Source organism: Orcinus orca, chromosome 7, assembly GCF_937001465.1.
Source record: "Orcinus orca chromosome 7, mOrcOrc1.1, whole genome shotgun sequence".
Taxonomy (NCBI): domain Eukaryota; kingdom Metazoa; phylum Chordata; class Mammalia; order Artiodactyla; family Delphinidae; genus Orcinus; species Orcinus orca.
Genome location: NC_064565.1, coordinates 29,324,440 through 29,346,269, shown reverse-complemented (window position 1 = coordinate 29,346,269; position 21,830 = coordinate 29,324,440). Strand labels below are relative to the sequence as shown.

Sequence of the window (21,830 nt, the reverse complement as noted above, 5' to 3'; positions counted from 1 at the left end):
ATCCTAGTGAGGTCCTCCCACGTATGGCCACTATGGTGGCTACTCTGGACAAGAATTCATCTCATGACTTTTCAGCCCACCTACTGTAGAAAGCCACCTAACCTCCTGACTGTCCTTCAAGTGTGTCAAGCTCATTCCCACATCAGGGACTTTGTACTTGCACTTCCTTCTTTCTGAAATGCTCTTCTCCCAACTCTTTGCATGGTTGCCCCTTCACTTCATTTAAATCTCTGTTCGAATTTCACCCTTTTTCTAAAAAAAAAAAAAAAAGCCTTTCTTGACTATTCCAACCACTCTTATTTTCCCCTCCAGTACTCTTTTCTCCTTATCTACTTTTGTTTTCTTAATCATGCCTATCATTATCTGACCAATATTGATTTTTCGGTCCACCCTCCCACTAGAAATCAGGTCACTGACGTTGGGAACTTTGTTTTCTTTACTACTTTATCACCTTTGCTTAGAACAATCAGTAGTGGTGAAATGTATATTTCATGAATGAATGAAAAGATGAAAGCCTAATTTTCCCAGGTTTGGAATTCTAAATTAGTAAGAGAATTAAAGGGATGCCTTTTATATTTTGTGAAGAGAAACCACTCCAGTCAATCTCTGGCCAGCCTATGTATTGCCATCCTTGTGTCAGCTGCCCACCCTTTCTTTGGTCTACTCAGACAGGGTTGAGATGGGGCCACTATTCATAGTATGGAGCGCTGGTACTTACAGCATCAGGCAAGCAGATGCCTTCAGGTGGGATGTGAGTGTCTCAGCCCTGGTGGCACTTGGGCTTCGTGAAGCACCAGTTCAGCAATAACGGAGAGGCCATCTACCTTTAGCTAGAAATGTCAAGGTCAGGAAATAGGTTGCTTCTTCCAGGTACTATCTCTCTGGCCTCAGTCATAATTTTCCTTAATTTTAATTTTTTTAAATGTGTTCTACATTTTATACTGAATTTTTTTGAGCAGTTAATAATTATAGTTAATATTTTTGAAATTCCCTAGAAGCCTGTCACTTTATGAGCATATTTCTGTACCTTGACTCCTAGAATCCTCATGACCACCCTCTAAGGTCAGTGCTGTGGTTATCATCTTCATTTTGAAGATGAAGAAATCTGATAATAGAGAAAATGAGTTGCCTGAGATCTCTCAGTGAGTAATTAATAGAACCAGGATTTGAACCCAGGAAATCTCGTTCAAGCTGTCCATCTAACAAGACTATTTTAGGTAATCAGTCCCTTGTGGGACTTATCAAGAAGTCCTTATTTTCTTAGAAATAACATTCTGATGGGGTAAATATATGTAAATATGCTTTTAAAATGACAAAATACTCTGTGTAAGCTATTTATATTAAGCAAACATTTTAAGTACATTAAATATACATTTGCGTCTGTGCAATGTCACAGGCTTAAGATCTAGTATTTTCTGTGACCTTTGCATCTGTTTTTTATGGATGCACACCAGAAATTTAAATTTTTTCTTTTGCCCAGATTGGCAGAGTTTTCTTTTTTTTATTTTGTTTTCTTTTTTATATTTTTTATTGAAGTATAGTTAATTTATAATGCTGTGGTAGTTTTTGGTGAACAGGAAAGTGATTCAGTTATATGTATTTTTTCATATTCTTTTCCATTATGGTTTATTACAGGATATTGAATATAGTTCCCTGTGCTATACAGTAGGACCTTGTTGTTTACCTATTATGTACATAGTAGTTTGTATTTGCTAACCCCAAACTCCCAATCCACCCCTCCCCCATCCCTCTCCCCCTTTGCAACCACAAGTCCGTTCTCTATGTCTGTGAGTCTGTTTCTGTTTCGTAGATAAGTTCATTTGTGTCATATTATGGTTCCACAAATAAGTGATATCATATGGTATTTGTTATTTTCTTTCTGACTTCACTTAGTATGATAATCTCTAGGTCCATCCGTGTAGCTGCAAATGGCATTATTTCATTCTTTTTTATGGCTGCATAGTATTGCATTGTGTATATGTACCACATCTTCTTTATCCATTTATCTGTCAATGGACGTTTTGGTTGCTTCCCTGTCTTGACTATTGTAAATATTGCTGCTATGAACATAGGGGTGCATGTATCTTTTTGAATAATAGTTGTGTCCAGATATATGCCCAGGAGTGGGATTGCTGGATCATATGGTAGTTCTGTTTTTATTTTTCTGAGGAATCTCCGTATTGTCTTCCGTAGTGGCTGCACCAACTTACATTCCCACCAACAGTGTAGGAGGGTTCCCTTTTCTCCACACCCTCCCTAGCATTTGTTATTTGTAGACTTTTAATGGTGACCATTCTGACTGTTGTGAGGTTGGTACCTCATTGTAGTTTTGATTTGCATTTCTCTAATAATTAGCGATGTTGAGCATCTTTTCATGTGCCTGTTGGCAATCTTTGTGTTATCTTTGGAGAAATGTCTATTTAGGTCTACTGCCCATTTCTTGATTGGGTTTTTGGTTGTTGTTGTTATTGAGTTGTATGAGCTGTTTGTATATTTTGGAAATTAAGCCATTGTCGGTCGCTTTGTTTGCAAATACTTGCTTCCATTCCGTAGGTTGTCTTTTCATTCTGTTTATGGTTTCCTTTGCTGTGCAAAAGCTTGTAAGTTCGATTAGGTCTCATTTGTTTATTTTTGCTTTTATTTCTATTGCCTTGGGAGACTGACCTAAGAAAACATTGCTATCTATGAATTATGTCAGAGAATGTTTTGTCTATGTTCTCTTCTAGGAGTTTTATATGTCATGTCTTATATTTGTCTTTAAGCCATTTTGAGTCTACTTTTGTGTATGGCGTGAGGGAGTGTTCTAACTTCATTGATTTACATGAGGCAGTCCAGCTTTCCCGATACCACTCCCTGAAGAGACTGTCTTTTCTCCATTTTATATCCTTGGCAGAGTTTTCAATTAAGAAAGTTGCCAATTTTTACAATAAGCAAGAATCAAGGCCCTAAAATACTTTGCTCCACTTAATACTTTGGATCTGGCAGGACTCTCTAACAAATGCAGAAAAGTGTCAGAAACACTTTAAATAAGTTAAGGTTTATACTAAGGGCAACAAACAATTTTGTTGGGTTTCTTGAGCTGTGGTTACAACAAGAATATAAACACATAGGTATAAGATAGGTGCTTGAGAAAGAAAGTAATCCTACTTAGCATCTTCTCTATGCATGGCCCCATGTTAAGCACTGGGAGATGTACGATGATGTATAAAACAACATTCCAAATTCATGTTGTGGGCTTTTTTTCTGAACCACAAAAACAGACTTGAATATTCAATATGTGACTGCCTCAAGTCCTTTTTAATATCATGCAATGCAGGCAGAAGCCAATAGTTCCATCCCTCGCACCTGTTGTACCCTTGTATCTTTCCACCACTGACTGGTAGGTAACTCCTAAGGATTTTCTCTTAAAAAAGGCTTGACTGTTCACATTACATTAAATTGAAGCAGGTGAGAATTTATTTATCCTCGTATTTTATAGTAAGGGCTGTATGAGAAAAAGGCCATATTTATAAACATCTGTCTCTAGATGGCTAGTCTTCTTCATCTTTAAGCAGCATGGTAGTTCTATTCTTGTTTTGTTTTGCACATGTGCTTTTTAGAAAAGACCGTAATTTGCTCTGTAGCCTTGATTTCCACTTTTTTTGGTGAAGTTGTTCAAGGTCGTCATGGTCCATATCCATCAATCGTGCCTGCTTCACAGATTTCCTTTGTCAGTAGCACGTATCAGTATGATGAATGGTTCAGGGTTCATGTTCAGGAATCTGATTGGATAGCTGTCATTTCATTTGTTGCAACTGACAATTCAAAAAAATATTGATAAAGTTGTCCATGAAAAGAGAGTAATGCAAGTCAGTTTTACTTATTATGAACGATAAAGCTTGGTAATTTGTGGGTAGAAATAGGTTCTATACTCCAGTGTATTTCCTGGGCCTGAGGGAAGGCATTAACCCTTTTTAAGTGACTATACCACAGCATTAAGTGGTAGCTCTGTGATGTGAAAGAGTGAATATCATACTATGTTGAATGTTTCATCACTGGTGAATCAGGGTCCATGACCTCTTTAGTAAAACCTTACTTTTGTTCTGTTTCTAACAGGGAGTAGTAATTATTTACTTATATTTTTAAAATATATGTATTTATTAATTATAAAATTACTTAATTAAGAGGTGTGCTTTTTTAAGAATGATAGATGCTTATTATTAAAGATAATATAAAGATTATCAAAAACTTTTCAAAAATCCTCTGAAATACTACTGTTAAAGATGATTTTTTAAAAAATATATTTATTTATTTTATTTTATTTTTGGCTGGGTTGGGTCTTCATTGCTGTGAGCGTGCTTTCTCTAGTTGTGGCGAGCGGGGGCTACGCTTCGTTGTGGTGGCTTCTCCTGCTGCGGAGCACAGGCTCCAGGCGCGTGGGCTTCAGTAGTTGTGGCTCGCAGGCTCCAGAGCGCAGGCTCAGCAGCTGTACCACACGGGCCCAGCTGCTCCGTAGCACGTGGGATCCTCCCAGACCAGAGCTCAAACACATGTCCCCTGCATTGGCAGGCGGATTCTTAACCACTGTGCCACCAGCGAAGCCCTAAAGATGATTCTTGATCTTAGAGGAGATCTTAAGACAGAGGGGCATAGGGATGATGGAGTATTGAAATAGACTCAAGTGTTTTCAAGAAATTTAGTGAATGATAAAAGGTGTATTTTAAGTCAGTGGGTTTTTTTTTTGTCAGTTGTGTTGATATAGATGGTTTTTTTTTTGTTTTTTGAGGAAGATCAGCTTGTTCTCAACTCACTCTTTATACTTATGTAACCTTCAAACATATCAAAGATTTTTTCACAGTGAAATTATAAAATTATTATGATTAAATATGTTAATATTTTAAAACCTTGGTTTTAGGAGGCCTTTTAAAATGTGTCAGAAGTCCAGAAATTAAAAAAGGAAAAAAAACTAAATTTGACTGAATAAAGTAGAAAAACTTCAGTATAGCAGAAAACAAACAAAACACTACAAAATCATAGACAAAATTAAAAGAGGAAACAAAGTGGGAGGAAATGACAACACACAACAAAGTTAATTAGAGTAATCTATAAAAATAAGAAACTACAATAAAGAAATGCACATAGAGAAATACTTCTTCACAGAAGGGGAAAAGTCAATAAACGTATGCTTTCTTAATGTCCAAGGTATCAATAAGCATATACCTTACTAGTATTTTAAAAATCCATAGCACATATTTTATTAGTATTCCAGGAAATTCCATTATAATCAACAAATGGGAAGGGTTTTATTGTCAATAAGCCCGTGAAACTTAGTTGTCTCATTTTTCCAGATTATGTGGTGTGTAGACAGCATGTAGTCTCTTTACCGATAGAAGGGATGGGATAAGACCAGCAGTGTCATGTATGATTCCACATGGAAGTCCAAGAATATCTTGGGATTTTCTAGATTTTGCATATCAGAGAAAATGCTCTGTTTATATTATGAGATATATTTATAATTTTAATGCACAAATAAGTGAATGATCAAAATTGTTCAAACTATAGTTTTTGAATACATTCTCATGGTGGACATTTATGCCTCAGCCACTATGAAACTCAGACTGTTATTGAAAAGAACCTTTCCCTCTTTCTTTACACTGAATTCAGGCTCTTGTAGATCTTTCATAATTTCTGCTTTGAGATCAGGTGGTGCTGTTGTACTAAAGTTCCAGGTTTCTGTCAAAAAATCCCAAAGCAGGTCTCCATTTTCATTGCCATCAATAAAACAGTCAGATATGTCCATGGTAGACAGAAGGTCATAACACTCATACTTAATCCCCAACTTGTCCAGCATCTGCATGAGGTCAGATGACGTGACACACTGGCAGAGGTCATCCCGGGGTAAGTGAGATCCGTACTTTTTCCATAGCTTGTCCCAGCCACTGGTTCCTGTGCAACAGAACAAAATTCATGCTTTCAGCTATTCTTCTTTTCCTTTACCTACTCTGCCAACCAGTACACTAGATGCTTGGAATAGAGCAGTCAATTTAAAAGAAAGAAATTCTTGCCTTTGTGTAGCTCAGTTCAAGGAGTGAAGGGGGTGGGAGGAGAGAAAGTTAAATAAGTAAATAAATCATATATCAGATGGTGCAGAGTGCTAATGAAAAACAAATCAGAGCAAGGAATAAGGGGGATCAAAGAGTTGGATGGGTTGCTGTTTTATATCAGGTGGTCGCAGATAGTCTCTCTAATAATGTGACATTTGAGCAGAGACATGACAGCAATCTACACAGATATCAGAGAGAAGATTACTCCAGGTAGAGAGAAGAGCAACTGCAAGGGACCTGAAGCAGGAACAGGCTTGGCATGTTAAGAACTAGCCAGGAAGCCAGTGAGATTGGAATTGAGTGAACACAGGGGAGCGTGGAAGGAGAGGAGGTTGTATGGGTGATGGTGAGGAGTAGACTGGGTGCTAAATCATATGGAAAAAGATGAGAAGCCATTGTAGTGTGGTCTAATAGAACTTTCTGGACTCTTGGACATGTTCCATATTTGCGTTGTCCAGTATCGTAGCCAGTAACCACTTTATGGTTATGGAACATGTAAACTGTGGCTAGTGTGACTAAGGGAGTGAATTTTAAGTGTTACTTCATCTTAATTCATTTCACTTTCAGTAGCCAACTGTGGCTTCCATATTGGACAACACAATATTAGAGTGACTTAACCTGATTTGCATTTTCATAAGGTCACTCTGGCCATACAGATGGACTATTCTCTATTGAGAATAGACTATAGGGGCGTAAGGACAGATCAGGAAGAACAGTAAGAAAGCTACTGCAATAATCTGGGTGTTAGATGATGTTACGTTGCACCAGCAAGATTGGAGGTGATGAGAAGTGGTTGAATTTTTTATATATTACACTCCTAGATCCAATGCCATTTGCTAATGATTTGGATATTGTTAACAATAATAATTTGGATAGTGAAAGAAAGAAAAGAATCAGTGATGATCCCAGTCATTTTGGCCCAAGCATCTGAAAAGAGAAAATTGCCATTATTGGAAATGGGAAGAATGAGGGAGGAACATGTTTAAATGTGTTATCAGGCATCTGGTTTTGGAGACCTAAGGTTGAGGTCCCCGTTGGACATTCAGGTGGTGATAGGAGGAAGGCAGTTGTTTATGTTAGTCTGGTTCAGAGGAAAGGGTCTAAGAGTAAAAATTGAAATAGAAAGAAAGAGCACAGCAAATACAATGATAGTTTACCCAGACCAAAGATGGGGTAGCCTCTCATGTCTATACAATTACAGGATGCTGCCTTGGACAGCAACAACTAGGTTGAGTCCTAAAAATGTTGTCCCCAGCTTTAGAAGATATATTAGCAGTGTATGTTGTATTTAGTTGAAAACCTGGCCCAGTGTAGAAGCTAAGAGATACAGCATCTGTGGGAGAGATAGGTTGGACTGTTCTGACACTTCATGAATGAGATGAGGTTTGGTATTTAGTCTCCCAGAACCTCAGTTTTCTCATCTATAAGATAGAGATAACCATACTTACCCCAAATGCAACTGCAAGTATTAAATGAGATAATTGAAGTGAATCATTGCTCAATGGTAAGCACATGGCAGATGTGTAATAAGTGCTTACAAAATAAATGAATATTATATGGAATTACTTTGATAATGTATTTCCACTGGTTGTAATCTTGAGAATGTAAAAAGACAAATTTGCTTTTCAGAAATCTGTAATAATACTAATAAATCAAAACAAAAGAACGGCTATTTATGGACTTTCTAATATACGCATCTAATAGTGGGCTGTTACAGAGATAGTGGATATGTGCAGCATTTAAGAGTGGTCTCTAGAGCCTGACTTTCTGAGTGTGAAGTCTGGCTTCTCCTCACTAGCTTTATGAACCTGTGCCTCAGTTTTGTCATCTATAAATCAGGGATAATAATAGAATATCTTCATACGATTGTTCCAAGGATCACCAAGTTGATAAAGTAAGGCACTTAGAACCATGACTGGCACATAGTAAACACTGCTGAAGTGTTACGAAATTAAGTTGGACTTGGCCAAAGCAATATAAGAGAGAACTTACAACTCTATGAGTTTCCAGGATTAAAAATTAAGATTTCAAAGGCGTGAACTCTTTTGGTTCCGAAAGCTCCTTTATGATGTAATCAAAGTAATCGGACTCTCCAGAAAAGTATACAAACACTATATAGCCACACAATTCTACATATAATTATAGGAGGTTGGCCTCATCCATGGGCTTGGCTAAAGTCTCCTGATTTAACTCAACAAAAGAGAATAACCAAGGCAGAAAGTGGTAAATAATAAATAGCCTAGATAATTGATGTTCCACTAACATTTCAGAAGAGGGAACGATAACTACAGGATAAGCTCTAGACGAAGGTGGAATTGGAATGAAGCAGAAAAAAATAAAACCTCAGTTCAGTGGGAAAAAAAATGAGGGTCATGAGCATGTACTACAAAAATCTTTCATTCCAAAGACGGTGACTGCCTAAATAAGAATTTGCCTGCAAACAAGACTACAAGAAAATAAATATTTCGGTGGTTGAGGAAAGGCTCTGTTATCATTTTTTTTTTTTCACCCTGGCAGAGAAAAAAGAACCAAACACTAATTGCAGAGAATTCGCTGGTGTCAGTGTTCTGTGACTCAGTGCCATTTCTGAGCTGAGCAATTAGAAACTTTCTGACTGATACATTATCATAATGGCTCTCGGTGGGCACAATATATGGTGTTACTTTTGTTTTCAACATGATATAAACCAGGTCCCTCACCCCCACCCCCCTTATTAAAAATAACACACCATGATTTGCCTCCTTCCTTAGATAAGGAGAGGGCAAGACAGAAAATGTCACTGATCTCCTGGCTAGTCTCCTGTAACCAGATAAGTTGCATTTTAATTAGCAACTCTCTCAACGAATGCCTGGCTACTACATTTGCAGAAAAACATGCCACTAACATTATTTTAGTGTGGGATACTCCTCATTTTAAAAATCCACCTCTTCTTATTTCTCTTCTTTTTCATCCCAAATCAAATCTTTTATCATTATAATCAGGAACTTCTGATTGTTATAAATAAATAAATATTTACTGAGCTGGGCTAACTCTTTAATGGATACTTAGGAACTGGAGAAAAGCCTCTGTTCTGCCTATTTCGGTGTGCACTGTGTGTGTGTGAATATGTGTATCTTCTTTACTGAGTCTTTTATTCCTGTTTATTAAATCCATCTTCAAATCTCCAGAACTTTCTGTATTCTCTCATTCCATGTCTATCATGTTAGCTAAAACATGGTATCTTTTTTTGAATGGACATTCAGAACTAGCTGTTGTTGGGATAGTATAAGGCAGAAATAATAAACAATTATTCAGTTCAATTCAAACACATTCACTGGGTGTCTTCTAGTTGCCAAGGGTTTTGCAAAGATCTGGGACTAGAGATAAGAGGCAGAGCCTCTTGCTCTCCGGGAACTCTCCTTAAACTCCCTATCTGCCTCTGATCAGAACTTAGCACCTTTTTGAAAGTATGTACACGTCTGAATCCTCCATTAGATTAGGAGCCTTTCAAAGGCAGAGGAGTAACAGTCATCTTTGCAACCCCGGAGCCTAGCAGTGACCAACTAGAGGAGCTCCATAAAAGCTGAATGAACCAAATCTACACGACTGTCCTATGCAGTCAACTTGGGACCAAGAGTGTAGGCTGTGTTTGAATATGCTGAATACACCTGTCACCTTAACCAAGCTAGGTGCCCTGCATAATTAAATCTAGAAACTGACCCCGTATTTCATTATCTTAGAATCTAATAAATTGCAAACAATGCGTGTCCATATGGTGCTCAAGTAACTGAGTACTTCAGTTTATTCACAGAGAGAACGCATCAGTTCGGTAACAGGTCAGTGTCTGACTCGGATGGACAGGCAGAAGCCTTAGCTGTGGGGCATATTTAAGATGACCTTTTAGAGCAAGATGTTAATCCAGACCTACCATTATGTGCTTAGGTGAGATACTGGCTTGATGAGCGTTCTTAGAAATTTAATTTAGTGACTAGTTCTAGGCTTGTCTGACTCTGTTGGCGTCGAGTACTCAGTTTGCTGTATTGCAGTGAGGCTGTGGATGAGAATATTGCCCCCAAAGAAAGGAAATACACAAACAGGCTTCTTCACTTCTGGGTAATTATGAAGCAAATTCCATTTAGAAAGTGACTGCAACAAATGTGATATAAACAGAGCCTAGTGTGAACCATTTTGGTGTAGGTGTTTCAAGTTTTAGGGTAATATTCAAGTTTAAGGAATGTTTTCATTGGGCAAGTATGAAGAATGGGGGTTCAAGTTGGGGCTGAGAAGGTAGTTTAGGGTAATGGTTTTTCTACAGCGGTAAGGTAGGAAGTTGATCAGGCACCTCAGCGGACCTGGGGAGCTTTCCCAAACCTGTCTGCTATCCAAAGACTGGCCAGGCAGATAGGGATTTGCAGTGATATCATCAAATGAAAAAGTGACTAATAAAAATGTGGATCAATTCTATACCTGTTAATTGACAACGATATAAAACAAATCTGATTGGAAAGTTCTTGCGATTAACTTTGTTTTCACTGTTGGAAATTGACTATGCTCTATTTTCCTGAAAGTTGACCCATATGTTTATATCAGCTTTATTAATACGACAAAGCAGTTCTTGGTATTTTTAAAAAAGAAGACCATAGGCACTTCCACACACCGAGGGGCCAACAGAATTTATCTCAGAGAAATACACTGTTGTTAAGATGGGTTTATAGGTGCACAGGTTTATGTAGGTCAGAGAGTCAGAGCAAAAGGGAGTTCAGCTGCTCTAGGTAACACATAAGAGGGGTAGAAGGGGGAAGTAAGGAGCTGGTATCTTAGGAAGAGCACGGAGTTAAGAGGGTTGTGTGTTACCAGTGTTTTCCTCTTTGGGATACCTGCCTCCCACTGCTGTGTGCAGTAATGAAAAATTGTAAGCTGTGTGCTGAAAAAGTTAGTAAAACATCTCCACCGTCAAACTACAGAATGAATAAGCTTTGACTCAAAATACCTTTTTTTATGAAAGCTAACTGGTTTTCGCACTTTTACTCCCTTTCTTTGATTTGTTTTTCCCCATGAGTGTATATAGACATAGTACCTGTGAACTAAATGTATGCATAGATGCCGTATTATGTAGGTATGATTAACTGGAAATAGGCCTTGCACGAACTAAGACTCACAGACCAAGTTCACACAGCTAGGAAGCGCCTCAGCATTCTTGATTTTATGTCTCATCCTGCATTTCCCTGGACCTGTTTTGGTTTGCACGTATCCTGATGCCAATTAACCACGGATTCTATTAACGTATTCGTGATGTAGCCAGCAGAATACTGTATCCATAAGGGCACTTAGTCCATTCTCAGTTGCTTGTAGACTGCTCATTCCACTTCCTAAACCTTAGGCTGGCTTTTTCTTATTGGTAGGCATAGACTCATAGAGAGCTGCCTTCTGACGCTCCAATACTTGACTTCTGAAAATATTTAAGCATAAACCAAATATATATAACAGTAGATCTTCATTTGATATGAAATATATCCTAAAATCAAACATATATGACTACTGGATGAATTGCTATTTCTGTCTGCAACACCGTTTCTTTATTATTGACACAGATTATCAAGAATAGACTGCCCTCAGTGTTGATAACTAAATTGACTTCTGTATTCCTAAATGCAGTACAAAGTGCTTTACCCAAGTGTCCTAATTTAGAGAGAGGTTGGTGGGAAACATCCAGTTTACAGAAGCCCTTCTAAATGGTAAGATAGAACTCTCCCACACAAATGAGTATTTTTAACTAACCTGAGATAAAAATAGTATATCAAATGTTCCCTTAGAGAAGAGGTTGTGTACAGGAACTCTCATTTGCCAAACTCCCACATGAGTTCAAACCCAGGATTATAGGCAACAGCTATGTTTGCCATCCTTAAAGCCATTCCTCATATTTAAGAATACATGGGAACTTCCCTGGTGGCGCAGTGGTTGAGAATCCACCTGCCAGTGCAGGGGACACAGGTTCGAGCCCTGGTCCGGGAAGATCCCACATGCTGGGGAGCAACTAAGCCCATGCACCACAACTACTGAGCCTGTACTCTAGAGCCCGTGAGCCACAACTCCTGAGCTCTGGCGCCACAACTACTGAAGCCCGCGCACCACAGCGAAGAGTAACCCCCGCTCGTAGCAATTAGAGAAAGCCCACGGCCAGCAACGAAGACCCAATGCAGCCAAAAATAAATAAATTTATAAAGAAAAGAATAAATGCATTTTGCGACCTATGGTTTCTGAGTACAGGGTCTGGTATAAGCTTAGGGAGATAGAGGCTGCTGTGTACGTGCAGTGAACCTGCCTAGCACTGTGTGGACAATCCACAAAGACTGCTGAATGAAAGAAGTAATGAATTAATGCATGCAACAATGTCAGTGTTTCATTTGCTAATCTGTTTACTTATGTTCTCTGTGTGGTACTTATTGTATCATTGGAAACAACATGACATGATCAAATGCCTTCTTTGGAAAATAACACGACAACACAAAACAAAACAAGGGGACCATTTTTGATACTTATTTGAGAAAACCTAAATGAACATTGATAATGGCTCTAGAAATGCAAATTAATCAAATAGGATAGTGTCCCAACTATTTAAACCTTTATTTTATTGATATTTATTAATAAACATCACAGAAGAGAAAGACATTCAAGAGACAAAAAGGAGGTAAATAGAAATATTTACTATTTTTAGTCTCATTAAAAACATTCCTATCCGTTGTATTTGCTGTATGTTAAATAAATATTTTTTATATAGAGACAACAAGGATATATTTGCTCGAGAGAAAGAAGTAAACAGACATTCAATTCCACTGGAACTCCTAAATGGAAAGCTGTTGAGAAGGATTTTCCTAATACTGTGTTAATTAATTGACTCTGATCAGAAGCCAAATCAGGAATTTCATAATGAAGATGAAATATACCAGCTGCCTGCAAACACATGTATCCATGCGCTATCACTGTTTCAAAATTCAGGCTGAAGGAAAATAACTTACCGGACACAAGAGTAATGAGAATCTTAGCACCGGTAGCTAAGAGACTATGGAAGAATTTCAGGGTGCCTGGGATGTCTTTTACATAATACAGCATCTAGAAGTGAAGGAAGAGAGAAACGAGATGCTTTTCTATGTCAATGTCTTTGTCGCTTGGACTAAATACTCACTAGAAGGTTTGATGTTCAAGTTGAGTGGATTTTTATTCAACAAAACACTTAAGAAATTTAAAAATTAAAGATGTTATATATAGACATAGAATAATAGTGTGAGAAAATATTTGGGGAGAGGGGAAACTATGGTATTTACTCAACTAGAGTCAAACAGCTTAAACTTTACTCTTTCTGGCTTCATTAACACAGACATTTATAGCTCGAGACAGTCTGCATTCCACATGGGGGCACTGAATTGTAATGCTCACTTTATATTTTGTGAGTTTTAGTAGTTCTGGGCAAAAATGGTGCTGGCACCGTAGAAACATTCCATTTCATGGAGCGTTGCTTTAAAATTAAGCCCTTTGCACTAGCTTCACCGTAGGCTCACAGATGATTTTTTTAAAATCATGGAAAATGTGACAGGTTTTGATGTTGACAGATTCTCTAGGGAAATGGACTGGATAAAGCCTAAAGTTACATGCATGGTTCCAGGGTGCTAGGAGTCAGCCCACCCTTTTTTTTTTTTTAATAGATCTTTATTGGAGTATAATTGCTTCACAATACCGTGTTAGTTTCTGTTGCACAACAAAGCGAATCAGCCATAAGCCTACCTATGTCCCCATATCCCCTCCCTCCCATCCTCCCTATCCCACCCCTCTAGATGGTCACAAAGCACCCAGCTGATCTCCCTGTGCTATGCGGCTGCTTCCCACCAGCCAACTATTTTACATTCGGTAGTGTATATATGTCGATGCTACTCTCACTTTGCCCCAGCTTTGCCCTCCCACCCTGTGTCCTCAAGTCCATTCTCTATGTCTACCTCTTTATTCCTACCCTGCAACTAGGTTCACCAGTAGCTTTTTTTTTTTAATATATTCCATATATATGTGTTAGCATACGGTATTTGTTTTTCTCTTTCTGACCCAGAGTGAAGTAAGCCCACCCATGTTTAATAACTGAACCATCTCTGGTGAAGGTGAAGTGCAGGGAGAGAGAGGTCTTTCCACCCAACACGATAGAGCTTGGAATTAAAGATTGGCAGTAGAAAATTTTCCCTAAGGACTTACATCCCTGGAATCTACCCCCATAGACACTTCTTACATCTCATCTTCAGCTCTCTTAAACAAGAATTCAATGTTTTATGTAGATGCCATGATAGAATTTATTGCGTAAAGCATAAACAACCTAAGCTATGCCCCTCTCACACAAATGAATGAAATACAGTGGAGCTGCACACAGCTTGTGCAGCGTCACAGGCCGTATTTAGTATCATGTCACTCCATGCTGTTCATCACAGGGACCATACATAGACAGGCACCCAGATGCAGCCACAAGATGGCTAACCATCCCTGACATGACCTGGCTGAAAAGAGGAGGCGGGTCATAGCAGATGCTCTGAAATTTGATCTAATAGACACAGAATCTCTGCAGTTGATTATGAATATCAAGTTGAAGGATGTCATGAGAATGCTAGGACCGCAAGGAGCAATAGAGAGAGAAATAGCACAGAAAAATGCAGAGTAGATGGAGAGGGACAGAGGAGTAATGTAGAGGAAGCAGAGTTGCTGTAAGAAAGAAAGAACAGACGTGGAGCTTTTGAGAGAAACTGGTGAATGATCTCTGAAGCTGCAACATTATATAAGAATTATATCTATATATAAATATAGATATAAATATAGTTATAGATATAGATCTATTTAAGTAGCTAGATAGTGCAGCAACTGTCATGAATTCTGTACACTAAAGAGAACAGTCTCACATATATTTTTCATTTTGTTTTATGTCATATTCCCTTATTTATAGCATTCACTGGTATGTTTGTAGAATACAGATTTTTTTAAATGCTAAAAAAAAAAAAAGAGGAATTTTGTAAGAATGGGATCCAGAGCATATGTGGAGGGACTGGCTTTTGATAAAGGGAGGCTTTTGTAATAAGGGGAAAGAAAGACATGGTGCGTACAGGTGCAGCTATGTTTGCAGATTTGGAGAGTGAAAGATGATTTTCTACCTGATGGTTTCTCTTTTTGCTACAGAATAGGACGTGAGGTCATCAGTTGGAAATGAGTGGTGGAGGAGGGATTACAGGAGGTATAAGGAGAGAGAGGGAGGTATGAGATAGTTATACAGGTGACCCTTGAACAAGGCAGGGGTTAGGAACACCAACACTCTGTGCACAAATGTTCACACATAACACAGAGTTGGCCCTCCCTATATGCAGTTTCTCTGTTTCTGGGGTTCTGCGTCAGTCATGTAGCATTTATTATTGAAAAAATCCACATATAAGTGGACCCATGCAGTTCGAACCTGTGTTGTTCAAGGGCCAGCTGTTTGAGAAGGTGGGAAAGTAAGTCTAGTAGAGAAACATAGGTTTGCTGAGCAATGTTAGGACTCCCTTATAGGTAAAAGATTTTGTCCGCTAAGAAAGCAAAGATGTAGGATTGCCTGGATATGCTGATCTTGGAGTCATTTCTTCCTATGATTTTAAAAACTTTATTCCTTTGGGATGACTGTGCTTGTGGACTATAGAAAGCAAAAAGCATCTTGTTGTTCATCGTGGTATTTCTAAAATATACACATCTTTTAATGGTAGCCAACACCCAAAGCCTATACACCTATATGCTATCCAGATATGTCAGTGACCTCTGGAAGTATGTCCCCATACCACCTACTGAATTGTCTCCCCCTTTCCAAGAAATACACTATCGTATTTCTAAGAAATACACTATCATATTTCTAAGAAATACACTATAAGTGCTGGACCATGGAAATAAATTCCTATGTAATGACTGACTAATGTCAGTAACACTTTGTTGACCTGAGAAATCATCTAGCCTGCCCTTCTGTCATGTGCACATGAGCCAGGTCATCAAAAGAAGGCAAAAACAAGAGGATTCAGAAAAACTCTGGGATGTTGGTCCATCCAGACCATTAGAGTTACTGGAGAATTGTGTTAGGATGTTTTACACTCTACTATCTATGAACTTTCAATCCCACAAAAGTTAAGCCAGCATTTAAAAAAAAAATCAGTAACTATGGGGGTATTTTGCATAGAGAAAACTGGGTTTTTAAATGTTACAGAGAATCTCTTAGTATTGTCAACATCTTTAACTTCAATTTGGACAGATAATGGTCACTTGTAAAATCAGAAATCAGATTTTCATTTTTCTTTTTAAAGTTAAAATATTAGGTACTCTGAAATATTTCTGAAAAATCTTTCTTCTGAGAGTGTATAACAATAAATATTTCTTACCTGAATCATATGAATAAAGTCCCACTTCTGAAGTTCTTTTTTCTCCATCATTCTATTTTGATATTCAGATGATGTCTCCTTATGCCAAGTAAACTTTATGTTCTCGAGGTTTGATGTCTTGGCTACAAGCTCTAAAATACGGAGAAGAGGTGGCACACCATCAATTTTAACTGCAAATTCGGAACCCATTTCCATTTAGAATTTTAATGCAATCAGTGTTATATACATAACAGATATAAAGCACATTTTTCTTTTTTATAAATCTCCAGAAGACCAAAGAGTTCATCCTAGTTTTTCCTCTAGTGTTAAATGAAATTAGAGAATGGAGTCAATGAGAAATAATTATGAGAATCCTGATCAGACATAGGTACTATTATCTTGGTGTTAATGGGAAATCAACTGGTGAATTTTATCAATGGAAAATTGATGTAAGACAGGTGATATGATTCTGTAAGTCAGGAATCAGCAAACCATGGCATGGGCCATATCTTCCCACCACCTATTTTTAAATAGACTGCAAGCTAAAAATATACACTACTTTCTGATTTCATGCTTCTTTCATATCTTGTGCCATTACACTTTTAAATGGTTGAACAAAATCAAAAGAAGAATAATACTTCATGATAGGTAAAAATGATATAAAATGCAGATTTTAGTGTTTATAAAGTTTTATTGCAACATACCCACACTCATTAGTGTATGTATTGTCTATGGCTGCTTTGGGGCTCCAGTGGCAGAGCTGATTACTTGTGACAGAGACCATCTAAGTCTAAAATACTTACTCTATGGCCCTTTTTAAAGAAAAGTTTCCTGATTCCTGCTGTAAGCAATGAAGCGTAAGCTCTTTAAGGGCAAGGGTTCTGTTTAAATACCTCTGAATGAATTAATGACTCTGTCTCTAAGAATAAATATCAAAAATAATTGTTGATGACCAGGGGAGGGATGGAGAGTCAGTTAAAAAAAAAGGGGGGGGGATTCTCATCACTATTTATATTCTGAGATGTTTCGTCATTCCTGCCAAGAAAACAAATTAATCAGGTTCTTCTCTCAATAAGTTTACCAAGAACATACCACAGCAGCTGTGTTGTTAATGATTGAAGGGCCGCATTTGGGATGACAGGCCTTTCAGAACAGAATTTGATCTACAGCGCCATGGATTACAAGTACCTTTGTACTTGGAGATTTGTTCAGCACTTGGTTCAACCACTTCAGTGTTGATACTAACTCCTGGGTATTGAGCCTGCACTTTGGAGAGGATATGAAGATCAATTTCACCTGGAAGAAAAGCATAGGGAACAGATCACCTCAGTCCAGAAAGAAATGAGTCAGAATAATTTGAACGAGTTTATTATCTGTAGGAAAGCCCAGCATAAATAAAGAATAATACTCAGCTGTTGCCCTGCCACAATGTCTATGATGCAGAACAGCTAAGTTGTAAGTAGGAAGAATAATGTGATTTGAGGAGGGCTATGATTGCTATTCATTCATTCATTCATTCATATAGCCTTCATTTAATATGAATTATTATATTACAGTAAGCCTAAGATGCCCTTCAATATAGGATGCAAACAGCTCTTCTTTTTATGTCACTAAATCAGAAAAAACACTGTCAATTATAATTTTAAGATTTCATCAACTGGAAGATGTATATCAATTTCAGAGATGTTAAGTATGAAAAAAACATGCCATAGAATTGATAAATTAGGCTAGGCCAGATGCATACAAAATATATGTCACATACAAAATATGTCAGGTATAAAAAAGGATAAAAAAGTATATCAGACATGTGCCCTCAAAAACACCATGGTCTAGTGGTATAGACAGACATGGAAAGAACTCTGGCTGGGTTGGACCAAGGTGGGAAGGAGAAAGGAGACAGTGAGGGAGAGGATAGGAGGAGAGGCCAGAGAGAGGGAAAGCTTCATGGCAGATCACTCCTGAGTTCTCTGTTACAGGGTAAGTGGAAGTTAGCCCAGGGACTTCTGGGGAAATGGGAATTGCAGGTAGAGAGGACAGGAAGTCAGGAAACAGAATCGTATATGTGGGACTACTGGCAATTCAGAGTTTTGGAATGTTAGGCAAGGCAGTGTCTCCATGCAAGAGGTGATCCCAGAGAGGTAAATGGAGAGGAAGTTATGGCAGAATAGATATTTATGCATTAATTCATGCACCAATGATTGATTATTTACTATGTGCCAGGCACTACACCAGGCTCTAGCAAATGATGATAAGAGGAGCAAATAGATACCTGCCCTGATGAAAATTTAGCCTGTAGGTGACTATGTAAGAGAGTCAGATGACGGTAAGTTGGATAGACTTGAGTTCCAAACCTGTCTGACCCGCTTACTTGGTATTATGACCTTTGGAAATTTGCTTTATCTCTCCAAGGTGCATTTTCCTCATGAGAAAAACAGCAATATTAATAGTACATAATTTATTGGGTGAGGGGATTAAATGAGGCAATGCTTATAAAGCATGGTGCAAAATAGAGTTGGCACCTAATAAATGTTAGCTGTTCGTTATTTTTATCGTTATCATTGAGTCCTTCTCTTTAAAAATCTCTCTTCTTTCCCTATTACTGATGCCTCCAAATTAAGTTTGCACTTTTATTCTCTTAGTTATCATGTTGACCTTCACTAAAACAGACTTATGTGCTGGCAAGACTAGCATATGAAAATGACATTAGTCTTTAACATTTTGGCATAAATGGCATTAACAGAACCTTTACAAGGTTAGATATGGCGGGCGAAAAAAGCATAGGTCATAAGACTGAGAGGTGTGAAAAGAAGGAGATGAGGAAGATAAATCAGGAACAAAAGATGCTAGACTTGGAAAAGAGGGCCGTCTAATGGTATAATGAGAGTCCCAAGTACTGGTAATGGGAGACAGTGGGGATTAGGGGGGAGAAGATATGGGAGGGAAGCTGAAACAGAGGATGAAGAAGCCTATGTGACAGTTTTCTCCATAGCTGGACCTGACACCTTTTAGTCCTTCCTTAATCATTATTCTAGCCGTCATTTATTGGCCACCTATTATTTCTCAAACACTGTGCTAGGCACTTGACTTGAAACATCTCACTTAATCCTGACCACAATGCTATCACAAACGCCACAGTATTGTTCCCAACTAGACAAGGTGATTTGAGTAATTTGACACCGAGGGGACATTAATGTGCCTAAAGTTTACGGCATACTTGTCTGACTCCGAAGTGTTTGTTTTTCTAACAACTTCATACTAAGAAATAGGAAAACACCAAATACTAAAGGGACATAGGAAGTTTTTCTCTACAGTAATTATTTTTGGAGGGTACAAAAGATAACTAAGGCAAAAGGCTGATAGGAAAATCTGTGGCCTAATGAGCAATAGAGAGATTCCAGCTTGCCCCAAAGGCCCAGAGGCCAAAAGTTCTGTTCTTGCCTCTATCAGCCTAGCCATATATTTTATTTATTTTTTCTATTAGCATGCAATGATTTTATTATTGTTATTTTTTAACATCTTTATTGGAGTATAACTGCTTTACAATGGTGTGTTAGTTTCTGCTTTATATCAAAGTGAATCAGTTATACATATACATATGTCCTCATATCTCTTCCCTCTTGCATCTCCCTCCCTCCCACCCTCCGTATCCCACCCCTCTAGGTGGTCACAAAGCACCGAGCTGATCTCCCTGTGCTATGTGCCTAGCCATATATTTTAGATTAAAAAAATCATTAATTCTGAGGCTCCCAAACCCAACGTGGGATCTACCCAAATGGAAGAATGTATCTAGCACATCCCCAGGGCTCGTTCCAATCTTGTCCCTTTCCCAACCTGCAGAATGTTCTACCATAGAGCCACCCAGTCCCGCCTCCTATGGCAATGACAGAGGACACAATGCCAGAATTGCAATGGAGACTCGGAACCCGTAGGTTCATGTAACAACCTCTATAGAGCGTGAGCCCACATGTGGACACGAACCTTCTGTGCGTTCACTGCTGGGTCCCTAGAAGAAATGAATGAACAACAAGAGGAGATAATGAAATTATTTCCTCAGGAGGTAGCATGTCAAATGCAGTTCTGACTTCATAAGTCAGGTGACCACACTTCTTGTTTGCCAGGGACAGTTGTACTTGCTCCTGGTGCTAATGTCCCATCTGGTTTTGTTTCCCAAGTTTCTTCAATTTCTAACAAAATATTATCACTGCAATTTTATTTTTGAAAATACTTTTTAAAAAATAACTATATTTTAAAGTTTTTTGTATTGAGATATAGTTGATTTACAATATTATATTAGTTTTCAGGTGTACAACAGAATGATTCAAAATTTTTATAGATAATATTTCATATGTAGTTATTATAAAATATTGGCTATATTCCCTGTGCTGTTGTATAGCTTATTTACTTCACACATAGTAGTTTGTACTTCTTAATCCCCTATGTCTTTCTTGCTCCTGCCCCCTTTTCTCTCCTCACTGGTAACCACTAGTTTGTTCTCTTTGAGTCTGTTTCTGTTTTGTTATATTCATTCTTTCATTTTATTTTTTAGATTGCACGTGTAGGTGATAACCAAGTATTTGTCTCTCTCTGCCTGACTTATTTCACTTAGCACAAATACCTTCTAGGTCCATCCATGTTGTTGCAAATGGCAGAAGTTCATTCTTTTTTATGGCTGAGTAATATTCCATGGTGATATATGTATCACATCTTATTTATCCATTCAACTGTTGATGAACACTTAGGTTGCTTTCGTATCTTGGCTATTGTAAGTAATACTGCTGTGAACATTGGGGTGCATGTATCTTTTCGAATTAGTGTTTTTGTTTTCTTTGGCTATATACCCAGGAGTGGAATTTCTGAATCATTTGATATTTCTAGTTTTAGTTTTTTGAGGAATCTCCATACTGTTTTCCATAGCGGCTGCACCAATTTACATTCCTACCAACAGTGTACTAGGGTTCCCTTTTCTCCACATCCTTGCCAACATTTGTTATTCATAAACTTTTTGATGACATAAAAGAACTATTTTATAAATTGATATAATAAAAACAATTTGTTCAATAAATAAATATTTCAAAAAACTGTAATAATTTTACTCCTTTTACTCCCTCCCACTCTCATTCTTAAAAGTATCCTGGGTTTGACAATAAACAATGTCACCATGCTCGTAAGGCACTTATTTTCTGTGTTTTGTTTGTTATTTATAACAGACTCTATTATTTCTTATTGTGAGATTTTATATATATATATATATATATATAGAGAGAGAGAGAGAGAGAGAGATCTCCCATTAGACAATATATTCCTTGATCTCATACCATATGTAGTTTGCATTCTTGTATCACTCAGAAATAAGAGAAATGCATTTAAAAAA

At 37.8% G+C, this 21,830-nt stretch overlaps 1 protein-coding gene across 3 annotated transcripts in view; it reads right to left on the bottom strand.

Moving 5' to 3' along the window:
• Nucleotides 1-5,182: 5,182 nt before the first annotated feature.
• The window catches only part of HNMT (histamine N-methyltransferase), a 35,875-nt gene continuing 19,227 nt past the window's right edge, over nucleotides 5,183-21,830 (bottom strand). Inside the window, exons 2-6 of one of the 3 annotated variants that reach the window (XM_033414335.2) lie at nucleotides 20,438-20,462; nucleotides 17,648-17,755; nucleotides 16,481-16,611; nucleotides 13,079-13,172; nucleotides 5,183-5,925 (exon numbers count right to left, since the gene is read on the bottom strand). In XM_033414335.2, coding sequence (XP_033270226.1) covers nucleotides 5,570-5,925; nucleotides 13,079-13,172; nucleotides 16,481-16,611; nucleotides 17,648-17,755; nucleotides 20,438-20,462 — 714 coding nt within the window. In that variant the 3' untranslated portion in view covers nucleotides 5,183-5,569. The remainder of the gene's footprint in view (nucleotides 5,926-13,078; nucleotides 13,173-16,480; nucleotides 16,612-17,647; nucleotides 17,756-20,437; nucleotides 20,463-21,830) is intronic. The other 2 variants (XM_004284489.3, XM_049711976.1) reach the window with 2 other exon arrangements.